General features: G+C 35.6%; 1 protein-coding gene across 1 annotated transcript in view; it reads left to right on the plus strand.

Annotated features, from left to right (window-relative positions):
- ADAMTS6 (ADAM metallopeptidase with thrombospondin type 1 motif 6) overlaps positions 1-15,684 on the plus strand; it is a 295,911-nt gene that overhangs the window by 244,550 nt on the left and 35,677 nt on the right. The window contains exon 21 of the mRNA XM_036117447.2: positions 14,425-14,554. Coding sequence (XP_035973340.2) covers positions 14,425-14,554 — 130 coding nt within the window. The remainder of the gene's footprint in view (positions 1-14,424; positions 14,555-15,684) is intronic.

Here is a 15,684-nt window from a genome sequence, read left to right on the forward strand (position 1 = left end):
TAGTGGCATTTATACATTTATCTTTCTTTGTTCCAATAAATTCATTTTTGTTCAAGCTATAAATTAACTTATCCCTTTCACATACCAAAAAAAACCAAAAAAGTCTTCATGATAACTGTACATATATAATTCAGGCCCTGAAGTATAAGGTAGGATAAAGTTATTAAGGAAGAGTCAAAATAAACTTTAGGAAATCTAATGAGGAAAGTCTAAATGTTGAGGATGATTAGCTTGGAGAAGAGAAGGCTGAGGGAAAGTATATTAGTATCTTCAAGTCTGTGACAGAATGTTGAATGAGAAATTCTTAGTGCCTGTTCGTCTTTGTACTGAAAATTGCTATATTTGGGGATGGTTTAGACACAGTCTTGTCTGAGGCCAAGGAGGGATTAAGTGAATTCTCAGTGTTCCTTCTAACCCTATGATTCTTTTGTTCAAGAAGGAGATAGTCCGACAAATAGGGTGGTGTTAGGCCCTGAGAACTGAATTTAGAAGAAAAGCTGTGCTTATATTAAAGATATATGAAAAGTCTAAAGGAGTGTTATTCTTTTCTATAACACTCGCATTGGGAAATCATAATACAAAAATGATTTCCTGTGGTAGGGGATAAAACAAAAAGAAGAACAAGGAGGGAGAAAACCCCCTGGAAGGAGAATTTTCTCTGTTATTTGTACTTTTCCCTCTGTTCTGGAGCCTACTGATCGTAGATATTTGAGGCGGTTCTTAAAACTGGAATCCTGCTCAGTTGTGTGTGATTATGACAGCAGGCATGAGGCAGTCTTGAGGCATTGCCTTCTTTGGAAGAGAGATGTACAGTGCTTGGAAGTCGGCTGGCATAGTGTGAAGAGCTGCCATTTGGCTGGCTTGGTAAGTGGTTCTCAAAGTGCGGCCACTGTACCGGCAGCATCAGCATCACCTGAGAATTTATTAGAAATGCTACTTTGGGGGCCCCATCTCAGATCTACTGAGTAGAAACTCTGGGTGGGCCTCAACAGTCTGTTTTAAATAGCTCTCCAGGTGATTGTGATGCTCGCTCAAGTGTGAGTACTAATGATTTGGTTGACAGAGAAACTGAAACCTGGAGACATAGAATCTATGCCCTCCTCACTGACATCTGTGCATCCTCTCTAGATTCACTTTGCACCTAGAACAATATCTGGAATATACTAGGTACTCAATAAATATTTAGAGATGAGTGGATGAGCAAAAGGAATCAATTATTTTGGCAATTATTTACTTGTGCTAGCTTTTTCCAGTATAGGAAATAAGGGTTGAGAATTGTTAATTTTCTTGGGAGGTGGGACAGTTTTTAATTGGGATAAAGTCAGTTCTTTTTTTTTTTTTTAAGATTTTATTTATTTATTTGACAGAGAGAGAGAGACAGCAGGAGTGGGAACACAAGCAAGGGGAGTGGGAGAGGGAGAGGGAGAAGCAGGCTCCCACTGAGCAGGGAACCCGACATATGGGGCTCGATCCCAGGACCCTGGGATCATGACCTGAGCCGAAGGCAGATGCTTAACTACTGAGCCACCCAGGTGCCCCAAGGGATAAAGTCAGTTCTTAATTGGGATATTTCACTCTCATCTTTCCAGGGTGATGCTAGGTGTCTTGAGGACACCAAAATTTTTTAAAATGGAAAAAGAGAAAACAAGAAAGATCTCAAAGAACTTTCTGTTGCAATCTCACAAGACTATTCAGTGATCTCACCTATTACTCTCCTGCATATGTTTTATTAGTGGCAAATAACAAACTGAATTTGGGAGCAATGTTGATAGCTTTCTCTTATGATATCTTTTAAGATAAGAAGTTTTGAGATTGTTTTTCTGTTGCTTAGCAGACCCAATGACAAATCTCATGCTGCAGGAAATATTGCTGGTGATTCAGTCTAAGTAATGGTTTTCTCTGAGTAAGTGATGAAACACTTCCTTAGCCTGAATAAGAACATTGAGATGCTGTGGGGTGTTGTCTTCAGGATAAATGTGATTTTTAAGATACAGTTGTGATTCTTCCTCTGAGAGACACTCAGGCCCAGTGAATTAAAACTTGACTCTTTTCTGAACTACTGTTAACTCCTACTAGAGTTTTGTTTCTTTATTCCTTATCCAGAGTGTTATATGCTCTGTGATTTATCTGATTCCCAAATTTATATACTACCATTGTATTCATGATTAATGTGTTAACTGATAAAGCTCAGCTGGGTAAAGAGAATTATATTATTTTTGAATACAAAGCTTTAGGAATTTTTTTAAAGTAGTAATTTAGGCCACTGTGTCTTTGCACTGCAACATTTAAAGTTTCAAATAACAAATATTATGTATTTTTCCTTTGATATTAGTCATACATACTCACTTTTTACTCGCTTTGGTTGGACGTATGGTCCTCAGATTTTAACATCAGAATTACCTGGATGTCTTATTCAAATAAGATTGCTAGGTTCTGCCTCCAATTTCGGATTCAGTAGGTGTGGGATAGACCCCAAAAATTTGCACTTCTGGAAGGTGTCCAGGTGATGCTGTTGCTAGTGGCTCAGGAACCATACTTAGTGAGAAACACTGGGCTAGACACTTAGATTTCATAAAGTAAATGCCTATTAAAACAAAGTGGCAAATCATTTAGGTAATAATCCATATTGCAGTTGTAATCTACATTACAGCTAGTCTTTTTAATGATAAATGGTTCTGCTCAGCTATGTAATAATAAATAAAATGTTGTAGTTTATAAAACATTTTCTGCTACCCTATTACATTTGATCATCATCAACAGCACCATGAGCCTAGGCATTGCTATTATTATTCCTATTTTGTAGATAAAACCCAAGTGAAGTAACTTTCTGAAATCAAGACTTAGAAATTGTCTAGTGATTTTTTAAATGTAGAATTCTCTCTTAAAAAAGATGGTCCTTTACGTTGAACAGAGCCTTTCCCCCAGTTGGCAACTTCCATAGAACAACATGATAAATCCCCATTAAAAAAAATCTCCTTCACTAGTTCGAAATTTTATTTTTTCAAATGCTTTACCTAAAGCCAGTGGTTCTTAACTTTGGTCGTACATTGGAATCACCTGGAGAACTTTGAACAATTCTGATGATTGGCCCGCCCCCCAGAAGTTCTGATTTAATTTGTCAAGAGTGTGGCCTGGGCATCAGATTTTTAAAAACTCCCTAGGTAATTCTAATGTGCAGCCAAGGTTGAGAAGTCCTGCCGTTGAGGCTGATGGAAAGTTTATTTAGTATTCAAGTAATTTACATTCAGATGCAAATGCTGCTGGTAGCATTAACTCACATTTCTGTTATTAATTAGCCACTAGTTAACTAATGCAAAGATTAATGAGATTTATTTATATGTATTTGGGGCGGGAAAGTAGAACAGGACATTAACGGTGGGAATGAAAAATGTAATAGAATGCCAGTTAATTTTGTAATTTTGTTTAGTGCGGCCATCAGCCTTGGACATGCCTTTAGAAAGCTTTTTTCAGTTTATTTACATGCTCTCTCTACCTGATGGATCATTTATAAGCATCTGATCAATGCTTTTAAAACTGACTGAAACTGTTAAGTATTGTTTCTCAACCTTTTGACTAAGACCTTTTGAAATTGTGCTAAGCAGGTTTTCCAAAGTTCTCCCTCTAATTTCAAATTTCTGTGGTACTTAGGGAGTTATAATGAATAAGTGGTTATAAACTCAACCAAGTTTAATTGAAACACACAAGTCAGAGGCATATGGCTCCTGTTTTAACTCAACATTTGTGAAAACTGATAACTTTTTTCTCTTTGTGACATGGTTTAAGGGAAAGTCATCTATTGTTTTAGGAGATTTTGTTTCATTAGGGAATGAATCTTTGCAAAATGCAGCAATATTCATGATAATTTCCTTCCCTGCCTTTCTGGATGTGCTCTCATTTCCAACCATTTTAACCATTCTCTTTCCACCTGAAGCCTCCCTCACCCCTCCTCTTATTTGATGCAACCCATAGGCTTTAAAGCAAAGCTTTCCAAAGCCAGTTAACTGAGAGTCACTGCACTGTTGCATTCAAGTTTGTACCTGTTCTGTTAAAAAGGAAGTCTTAAGACTGCTTAAAAAAAAGAAGATAGTAGGAAGGGAGAAATGGAGGGGGGGAAATCGTTGGGGGAGACAAACCATGAGAGACTATGGACTCTGAGAAACAAATAGGTTTTTAGGGGGTGGCGGGATGGGTTAGCCCAGTGATTTGTATTAAGGAGGGCACCTACTGCATGGAGCACTGGGTGTTATACGCAAACAATGAATCATGGAACACTATGTCAAAAACTAATGATGTAATGTATGGTGATTAACATAACATAATAAAATAAAATAAAATTTAAAAAAGAGTGCTTTACTTGTGATGTAAAGAAAAGTCAAAAATACATAAATATTTTACATGTATTCTTTTGAAATTTATGCTCTAAATATAGTCTTTGACCTGCAATTGGCTCTACTGACACCTCTAATTATTTTCTCTAAATTTTTTTCCGACGGTTTTCTTTCTTTATCTTTGTGTAGAAGTACAAAAATTGCATACCAAAGAACTCATTTTTGTCAGGTTTGTGCTGACAAACGTTGGCATCTCTTTGTTGAACATTGCCGGCAGCTCAGGGAGAAAAAGATAAGCTAAAACTATACTTATATTGAGGGGGAGAAGGAAGAAGACAGCTTTATTTTTAGAGGCAATTTTGATTTTATTTAAAGATCAAAGTACAGATTTTTTGTACATATACTATGGGGTTATTCAGGAATGCTTCTGATCAATTGTTTTTGACCACTTAAAATTTTATCATTACTTTTTATTTTACATTTACATAGCCTAATTAATTTTTCTTGTATGTTTCATGCTTATTTAGATGCTTATTTTATTTATTCTTCTTTTTTTCCCCTGGATGTCATCTTAAGCCGTGTGTGTGTGTGTGTGTGTGTGTGTGTGTGTGAATAGCATACAAACTTAAAAGATATTCTATGTGTTTCTTCTTTCTAGCTAGGACAAATTTTTTTAATTCATTCTTTTTGTGATTATCACCTGATTCATCTGGATTCTTATACATATTGGAGCTGGTTTCTATTCTTTAATATTTTTAGGATGCTTTACACAGTTTCCAACTACTATTTTACATTTTCCTGATATAGGCCCATATTTTTCAAACTGCACCACAGTGCCCCAGAATACTGCAACACTCACAAAAGACACAGCAGAAGGTTGTACATTTTCGATGAAAACACAGTGACATTGGTCATTTACCACACCAATTACTACTAAGTTGTTTGGACCTAACTACTCAAAAAGTAAAACTCTTAGATATTTTTTTTTCTGCCTAGCAGGGCTGTGAAAAAATTACTGAGACATTAAGGGTGTCATGAACCAGGAAATTTTAAGAACTCTTGATTTAAGGTAAAATGAGTATCATTAAAATAGACAAAAATTAGTCCTCTCCCTTTCTTCCAATAGATGTTGAATTTCATTTCATAAAAGGAAAAAATGCATATAAACTCCTTAATCAGGGTCCTGGTGATGTTCAGAGTTTAAAATCAGAGCCTCTTCTGTATTTCTAGTTAAGGAACTAGATGTCTTGAATACTGTGTAAACTTTTCCTTCATATCTGTAATTAAGTTTTCCTTCTGATGTGTCCTGAATATGTTACCTTCCTCTATCTCTGTTAGTTCAGTTTAAGATTGGTGGGTGATTAAAGCAAAAAAAAAAAAAAAAGAAGAAGAAGAAGAAGAAAGAAAAAAGAAAAAATACCCTAAATATTTAAAAGAGAACTGATAGCAAATTTGTCTTTGCAATTTGCTACCTAACAAGTTTATGTAATAATCTACACTATTCTATTTATTTTATTTTATTTTATTTTTTGAAAGATCTTATTTATTTATTTGAGAGAGCAGGAACGGGGAGGGAGGGGAGAGGGAGAGAGAGAAGCAGGCTTCCCACTAAGCAGGAGCCCAATGTGGGTGGGACTCGGTCCCAGGACCTGGGATCATGAGCTGAGCCTAAGGCAGATGCATAACTGGCTGAGCCACCCAGATGCCCCTACACTATTCCATTTATTAATGACATATTTTTCAAGTTATTTTAATGAATCTGTCATGCAGATTGCCTTGGCCTCTTTAAAAAGTTGGATATTTCTACGTTGTTTCTATGGAAACACTATATGTTCATGTTATATATTTCATTTTCAAAAATGACGTGACACAAGGATAATGGGCACTTAAAAGTACAGTAATTCCATTATAACATAACAGTTTTAAAATTGTCTTTTAAAAGTAATTATTAGAAAAAGTATAATACAATCTTCAGGCTTATACTAATACCTGACTGAAAGAAAACAGCTCTCATAGTACCAGATAAAACAGGTAAATGCCTTACATTTTCGCAGATGTCCTTTTCATTTCTTCACTAATTCTAAGATACCTCACATTTTTTTAAAAGATTTTATTTTTAAGTAAACTCTATACCCAACGTGGGGCTCGAACTCACAACCCCAGGATCCAGAGTCACATGCTGTACCAACTGAGCCAGCCTGGTACCCCAAGATACCTAGCATTTTTAACATCACTAAACTGGTCAATTCACAGTATTAGTGAACTAACAGAATGTGCTTCAAACAAACAAGTGTTTTCAGAGTTGACTTTTATAGACATAATAATAATATGTAATATGTATTGCAGCTATAAAGGACTTATACACTCTAACTTTGATACAAGTTCACAGTAGAGGAGTCCCAAAATGGAGCAGAGAGAGGAAAACAAAATCCAGTTGTTTTTCAAGATTCAAAGTAGACTTGATTGAAATTAAGTATGAAAGACATAAAAAGGTCAAATCTTATAACAAAGTTTGCTTCTCTTTGATTTAGGACTTACCATCCAAAAGTTACTTTCAAGGTTAAATAAAAGATAACAGATGGAAATTTTAGTTTGAATAATTAAAAGCACTTTACTCATTGCCATTTATTTCCCTTTGAAGAAATATAGTTATATAATTAGTTTTTAAGGAAAATTCCCTATAAAAGATCATTTCTGTTTGAAGTAACACAATGTACTATTGTTTGAAACTATGAGAGTCATTTTACATTTGATTCCTGTATACACCAACTTAGATGTAAAATAGATCACTGTGATATTTTTAATAATGCAAGCCCCTTGTAAAAAGTGACTTGAGTTTAGAAAAATAAAGATTTGCATTCATCTGTGTTTGCTGTTCTCAGATTTTCTCTTTGGTCTTTGAAATATAAAATACTTGTAGGACTAGACAAGGTCTATCATTGCACTGACCATGGCTTTCCCCTATTCACTTTCTCCCACATCCCCTTCTTTCAGGTCATTTTCAATGTTGGGAAGTAAGAGTCCCCTATAATAGATGGGTGTAGCTGTGCCAGGCATCACAGCAAGGCACCTGTGAACATCACAGCTCTGGATAGCCTCGTCTCTGTAGCCCTCAATGGCACTGGCTCAGTTCTCATACCGTATGCCCTGGAGAGGAGCAACTGCTCTAGGCAAACTCATGTTCTTGGTTGGTTCACACTTCTGGAGGCTATGTTTGCTCATTTATTTGTCTATAATAATTGTTTCTATTTATCTTTTTACTTAAGCACGTGGCTTCCCTTATGTAATACACTTAAAATTGTTTTTGGAATTCTCCTGTGTATTTTCAATATTATTTAAGCTTTCTAACTTCTTGTACAAAGTCTTACATATGAATGTTTGGTGTGGTAGCCTGATTTTTTTACTATTTACTCCTGCATATTGTGGCTTGCATTTTCTCTAATGGCAAGATGTATAGCTGAAGGCAAGAAGTCTCCACTGACCCCAGACATTTCCCCTAGTGCTGTTTTCCTCCCTGTTTCATCTCATTTCTATTGCTTTAGAGATTATATTCTTCCCTAACATGATCAGGGCCTGCACACATGTTCACTTGCTGAAAAACTTGGGTAAGGCTGAAAGCGAAATTTAAGTGCATTCCTGTTGTATTAATGATTTGTGTGTCACAGGTCCTGTTTCACTTCACAAATATTTTGTCCTAAATAGCATTTTAACAGTCATAACATTATGCATCTTTACAAGGTATTATGTTTAAAATGCTTTTGGAAAAAAATTAAGCCTTTTTAAATGGCAGTAATCATCCCTATTTTATAAGACTTTCTGATATTATTATTCCCATTGTTTTTACTTGAGGAAATTAATAAGCTATACAGTTTTTTATAACTCAAATCTGAAATATTTGCTCTTTGGTTCTAAGAAAGTGTTGTATATAATTAGAAGAAAAGCTTCGGGGGCTCCTAGGTGGTTTAGTCAGTTAAGCCTATGACTTCACCTCAGGTCATGATCTCAGGGTCCTGGCATTGAGCCCTGTGTGGGGCTCCTCGTTCGGGGGGAGTCTGCTTCCACCTCTCCCTCTCCCTTTGCCCCTCTTCCTGCTCATGCTCTCTCTCTCTCAAATAAATAAATAAAATCTTTAAAAAAAGAAAAAAGAAAGAAAGAAAGAAAAGTTTCTGGGCACCTGGCTGGCTCAGTTGGTAGAGCATGTGACTCTTGATCTTGGGGCCATAAGTTTGAGCCCCACATTGGGTGTAGAAATTACTTGAAAATACAGTCTTTTAAATAAAGGGAACCTTTGATTTAGTTAGACACTTTCCATGGAAGACATTCCTATTAATATCTAATGAGTGGTAGAAAACCCCTCTAAGGAGGGGTGCCTGTGTGGCTCAGTTAGTTAGGTATCTGACTCTTGGTTTTGGTGTGGGTCACAATCTCCCAGTCATGAGATCCAGCCCTACATGAGGCTTGAGATTCTCTTTCTCCCTCGCCCTCTGCCTCCCCCCACCACTGTCTCTCTCTCTCTTACTCTCAAATAAATAAATAAAATCTTAAAAAAAGAAAAGAAAAGGAAAAATTCCCTCTTGGGATAGTATGATTTCAAATAAATGCAGTATATGTATGACCCTCCCTACCTTACTGTCACTAGACACAGTTGCTGTAGAAAAATACAATATTTTAGAGCTGCACTTTTTTTTTTTGCTATGTATGTATATAATCCTGTGTTTCCTTGGAACATCTAGTTTTGCTTAGGGCAGAAGTGTCTTCTGGGAAAGACAGAGAAAGGAAGCCTTTGAAAGATAAAAACTAGCAGGAGGCGATGCAGAAGAAGAAAGCGTGTGGATGGAGCTGATTGGTACACTGGGTGCCAGCTGTTAGATCCAAGGCAGATGGACTTTTCTCTGCCCTGCAAATGCATGTGTCTGGCCAATAATCACACAGCACAATAGCCGAGTCCATCAGTTAGAGGCAGAGCAAAGAGACTTTTTTTTTTTCCTGGGCACTTGTTGCTCTTTAGATGCTATCTACGGTGAAGATTTAAATTAATATTGCTAGCTATATGCTCTACATATTATGGTTTTATAGAGTGTTGTCTTGGTTGCTAGCTACTTTAGATGCTGGGGTTAAGCAAATTGTTGTCTTAGCCACCAACCACATAAGTAGTATAAGCTCTAACTTTTTGGCTTTTTTCTCCCCATTTCCTCTTCAGAAAACTGTTTCTTGGGTAGATGTGATGTGCTATGCTGCTAGGTTAAATTACCCTAGATGTTGTTTAGCCCATTAATCCCAAGGATGCATTTATACCCCTCTTTATACCTCTCTTTTCATTATTGACTCACTCACATATGGTTATAGACTGCTTACTTACCAACTGAATGGTGTAAGACCGGAATCCTGAGTCTTAGGAGTAGATTTGAAAAGACCTAGAAGGTCTTTCTCCTGCTCACTCTTGGTTTAACAGATGTCACTCTTTCAAGTGAAATTCAGGTGGTAATTTATGTGCATCGAGTGCCCTCCTCTCTACTTTTAAAATGATCAACTATTCTGTGAAAGGCAATATATTGCCAAATATTGTTACAAATGAGTTTATAAATATTACTTAATTTTCTGAAAGAAGAAAGAAGTGGGATATGAGAACATTGATCAACCTATAAGGGGAATAGAGAAGGGATTGAAAAGGAGGAGAAGAAATTGAGAGGCACTATAGTCTCTGGAGCCTTCCCTCAGGATTGGCCCTAGGAATGTGGCTGCTGAGCAGAAGATCCTGTGGTCTTCAGTTGAACCATCACCATCTCCTAGGATAAGCACAGTGGATAAAGGATTCCATCTGGACTGACTTGCAGTTTGCTGGACTTCGTAATAACTTTCCTGGGGTATATGTTCTTTCAAAATGCTTAAAGCCATTTCCTGAGATACAGCTAGAGCAGTGATGCAAGTTGGGTTCTCCTTCCTCTCACTAGACAAGAGAACCTTTGGTAGGAAAATAGATCATCTGTAACTTTTCTTTTAAAGATTATTTATTTGAGAGAGAGAGAGAGAGAGAGCATAAATGGGGGGAGGGGCAGAGTTAGAGGGAGAGGGGAAGCCGACTCCGAGCTGAGCATGGAGCCTGTCGTGGGGATCGAACTCACAAGCCTGAGATCATGACCTGAGCTGAAACCAACAGCCAGTCACTCAACCGAATGAGCCACCCAGGTGCACAGGACATCTGTAACTTTTAACTGTTGGCTGAAAGTTAAATATTAAATATAAGATCTGATAAATTTAAACTTAGAGACTAAAAGTAAGGGTTATGTTTCCATGTTAAGAGCCATCATATTTGATTCTTCGATAAGCAAATTAAAAATCTCTAAACAGGATCCACCCATTTTGGAGAGTTTTAAGTAAATATGTATTGGTAATGACATCTTTGTACTTAAATTTCATGATATGACTCCATTAATTTTTTTAACCGTGGAAGAGGGATTACATTAAATAAAAAAACAGGTATAGAATTTGCATGCCAGTAACTTCAGATGTTTAAGAATAAAATGCAATTAGTATGGTTTTAAATTTGACCAATTAAATTCTGCAGAACATCTGCATATCTCCAGGGGACATGGACACTGAGTTATTAGCATTTTGTTTTTGATTAGGCATCTCTGACTGGCCATGTGCACATTTTATGTTTTTAGTTATAAACTGTAAGTCTTTAGATTTGAAAACATAGTGATTTTTTGTAACTGGATGTAATTATTCCCAACAGGCTTTGAATCAACTTCTTAGCAATGTTTTACAGATTACTTTACAAGATTTATTTTGTTTTACAGATTACTTTAAAAGAAGCTGTATATAAGAAGCTTAATCATATAAAAAGATTCTAAATTCAATCATTTTTCTTTTTGACTTAGTTTAGATTATTTCTACTTGATCTGTATTTTCTACTTTCTAAAGCTAAAAGCTGCATTTTCCTTAGTGCCAAAGTATGTGTTTCAAAATCCATCCTAAGTTAGGTGCATTGGTTTAGAGTTACCCTGTTGCTACTGATTTAAAAAGAAAAAGAAAAAAAATCTGTGAATCTGCCAAGTGTGGGGGTAAAAGTTGGAAGGGGACTTTTATGCTGTTGGAGGGAGATAGATCAGCATTGTCAGAAGATGTGGAATAGATTACTGGTATAGTCAGTTCTTGAGTGTGAAATACCACACTGTCTAATAGAACATTTTAGAAGAAAATTAATAAAAGATGAATGCAAGGGAAAATGCATCTTCATGAAATATAGAGTAATTTCAGCTGTTTATTCAAGGACTTTAATTTTTACTTCATAAAAATTAGTGTTCTGAAATTTTATGAAACTGAAGTGAACCCGAAAATGTCCTAATTCCTAGTTTTTAAGAAGTCTGGAAGGCATGACCAAAATTAAGTCAATTTGTAATTCTTAGCACTTGGTATCTATCTCTTAAGAAGCACAGTTCCTTATAGTGACTATTCTCTGTTGAATGAGTGAATGAATGAATGAATGAATGACTTGTCAACCACATTTCAGTGGCATGTTCAGTTTGTGTACTGTGTAATTTTAAACTAATTACTGGATCCCACCAAAAAGCAAAATAGCCTTAAAAATAAAGATCCAGAACAAAGATATGAGATTATGGATATTTTTTATTTTGTTCCTTGTGATTTTATTTACTTTCCAAATTTTCAACAATAAATGTTATGTAGTTAAGTTTTTCAAGATACATACATGGTTAGAATTTATCTTAGGATCAAATATAAATCTCACCTCTAATAACTAATTTCTCACCTGCGCTTCAAATTGCAGAGGCCTTGCTTTTACATTAAAGGCTACTTTTAAAAAACGAATGTAATTATAACCAAATGACATTTCTAGCGTTAATTTAAAAGAAGTAGAATTTTGTCTTAACCTGTAGAAATAACTGATGTTTCTGACACTGATGCAAAGTAACATCAGTTCCATTTTATAGTGCTGAAAATGTTTATTCTTTCCTGAAAAACAACCAAGTTATTAAATTGAATGACAACTTTCTTATTGCAAATGTAATCAGATTTTTTTATTATTAAATATAATTATCAAAGATGGGTAAAGTTGTGTAAGTCCTCTGTGTAAGTGGGTGGTTTGAGTCTCCCTCTCCAAGTATAATCATATTTGAATGACTTTTAAAAAATGACTATGTTAACTTACAGAAATAATCCCCTGCTCTCCCTGATAGGAACAACATATTGAACTGGGTGAATAAATATTCTGAGCCACTGTGGCAATTGGTAGTTGAATCCTATGACTAATGGTAGAGATTTTTGTCTAGGTGGATCACATGGACTTAGTTATCTGCCCACTGGAATGACACAATGGAGAGATATCTGATGAATATTGTGAAACATCTGTGAATGGATCACAGCTATGCTTGATGTGAATCATTCTTCCCTCAAAAATCTAAAGTTTAATGGTTAAAAAATTCCAAACTGTTGTCACATAAACTGAGATTTGGCCTATTCTAGGGGTTAGGAGGGAATGAATACAACACATATTCTAAGATATTTTGCCAGTAAGTTGTTGGCTATGTTTTAGACCCCTAAATTTAGGAAAACCTAAAAATTTATTGAAAGAGATTAGTAAAAGTCTTGGGTCACTGCAAATAGTAAAATATAACTTCTTCAACTGCTCACCACCACCATGGAGGCTACAGGACTTAATAATTTTCTCAATCAGAGTCCTAGATTCCCCTATCTTGCTTTAGTTAAAAGTATGCATAGCATGATATCTGAGGCACCCCTACCTCCAGAATATCCATGACTCTTAAAAGGACATTGGGGGAAGCACTGGTATATGACAGTTTTCTTTACTGAATGATCCTAGTGCACATTGATTTCCCTAATTTGAGATTAAAGTCTTTTCTTTAGGGTACTATTAAAAGCAGCTGAAAAGAAAAAAAAAAGTAAAACTGTGGGTTTGTGTGGGGCTAGCTAGGTGTGAAGCTGTGGTTTCCTGGATATTGCTAATGTTGTTTTTATAACTCTGTCCGGAAAATTTAACGTACCTGGTTATAGAGATGGGGTGAGGAAATAGGGGGGTAGTTTATGCTTTTATTTCCAACTCCAGGAGTAACCTGCTACCTCTATATGATCTGAAACATATAGCATTGTTTTTAGTTTTACTCTTTTTCTGATACCTTGGTATACCTGGCTTTGCTTCTTTAGATTCCTTGACACTAAAGAAAAAATGAGACGGCTTAAGGTCTACTCACTCAGGGATGTTTACAAATAACAGTGTGTTTGTGTGTGTCTTTGTATTTTGTGAAATGTGAGCAAGTTGTGGTGGATATCTTTGCCAATAAATAATAAACATATGTATAGAATTTTGCAAATTTTATAATGAGAATTTTTTAGCAGTGGCAAACAGGTCACACAGACTAATTTTTAAGACTGAGGTAATAATCTTCTGAGTTATTATTTCAAGGAATATATATATATCTGTTTGACAGTGGTGTAATCAACAGGGGGCCAGCTCGGTTAAAGCAAACAGACTAATGCAGTCTAAAAGAGGCCTACTGCAATCTCTAAATTCTAGACTTTGTGGGCTTTTAGAAAAATAAATCTATAAATGGAAGAAAAAGAATGAAATGTGTGAATGTGATATGTTCCTAACAAAGATTAAATTGATGGAATTTGTCCTACAAAATATCAAAAAATAAATTTGTCCCTATTGTCTTATTTTTAAATAGATATATAATGATTATTTTGCATTGAAATGTATATTCATACATTTTATCTGATGATATTTTGGGAAGATGAAGTTTTTTGTTGTTTTTTTTTTTAAGGTAAGCACGAAGAAGAATATACAAATGGGAATACTAATTGTTTAAAATTACCAATAGTTTCTTTTCTGAACTTGAAAACAGTTATGTTTCTAAATATAAGAACAATAATTTTGCCTAAAATTGCAGTATAATGACCAGGACTTCTCTCCTTTTTAGAGAAGCAGTCAAGTGTTTCTGGAACAGATAAGACAGCAGCGATCCAGTGAGGTTGATTCCCCAGAGGAAAGCTATGCATACCTAACTTATTGGAAAGTAAACTACTCTTTAATTAATGATGTCCTCCTTTTCTCAAGGTGTCCAAAGACAGGAGGTGGTCTGTAAAAGATTGGATGACAACTCTATTGTCCAGAACAATTACTGTGACCCTGAGAGTAAGCCACCTGAAAATCAAAGAGCCTGCAACACTGAGCCCTGCCCACCTGAGTAAGTAAGAGTAAGAAGTGAGAATTATTTTCTTTAAGAGAAAAACACTTAGCTATTCATATTTGGAAACATATTCATATATAAGGAAAGGGGGATAAAGCATTTTGGAGGGTAGAATTTTGATATCCCTCTCACGAGCAAAGATTCTTATTTATCCATAGGTTTTAGTTATTAATTCCTTTAAAGCAGGAACTTCAGTAGATTGATCCTGGCATAATGCTGGAAATTATCAGATTTCATCTTGGAGATTGAGATTCATCTTGCAATTGATAGTGTGTTACTTACAATAATAATCAGCATTATTTTTATCTTTTTTATGGTCTATAAAATAATGGTATCTTTTTTTAAATAATGGTATCTTAAATTCAGTAAAACACAGTAAATTGGTGTGCAGTCGTATCTTTTCCAGATATTTATCCTAAAGGTCTAAAGACTCTTAATATGTTTTGGAAACATTCTGTAATGGAATATCAGAGCTTTAATTTGCTGACCCAGTTTTAAGTTCTGTCACCCTAAGTCATCCTATCTTCTGGGTGCTGGGCACAGGCATAGAGGTGGACTTTAGTCTCATTCTGTTGATTAATGTAGCAGTTACAGCTCACTGTAAAGGGAGGCACAAGCTTACAGCCCATTCATCTTAATGATGACTTTTTAAAAAATTTAAATTTAACAATATGGACCTGCTGTCAGTGAGTCACACTTTATAATCTGTAAGAACAGAAAGATTTCTGGGCTGAGCAAAAAGCATGATTAAGGGCCCCTGGCTGACTCAGTTGGTAGAGCATGCAGCTCTTGATCTCAGGGTCATGAGTTCAAGCCCCACATTGGGCGTAGAGATTACGTTTAAAAAAATTAAAAAGAAAAAAGGCAGTGATTACATGAGAAAAGACAAAGATGCTGAAGACAAAGATACCGAGTTGATCATGATCTTTGTAGGGCTTTTGCCTGTTTGACAACTGCAAGACAGAACATGTGTGAATGGCATTTCATCCTTGTTTGAGAAATCAGGGTAACCATTATCTCCTTGGTTAACTAATTATCCCAACTTGAAATTAATAAGGAAAAAGAGTATGCAAATGGATTTATATATCTCAAGTTCTTAGAACTGAAGAGGAAAGCTGTACATGCAG

The sequence above is a fragment of the Halichoerus grypus genome, chromosome 2 (assembly GCF_964656455.1).
Source record: "Halichoerus grypus chromosome 2, mHalGry1.hap1.1, whole genome shotgun sequence".
Lineage (NCBI taxonomy): Eukaryota > Metazoa > Chordata > Mammalia > Carnivora > Phocidae > Halichoerus > Halichoerus grypus.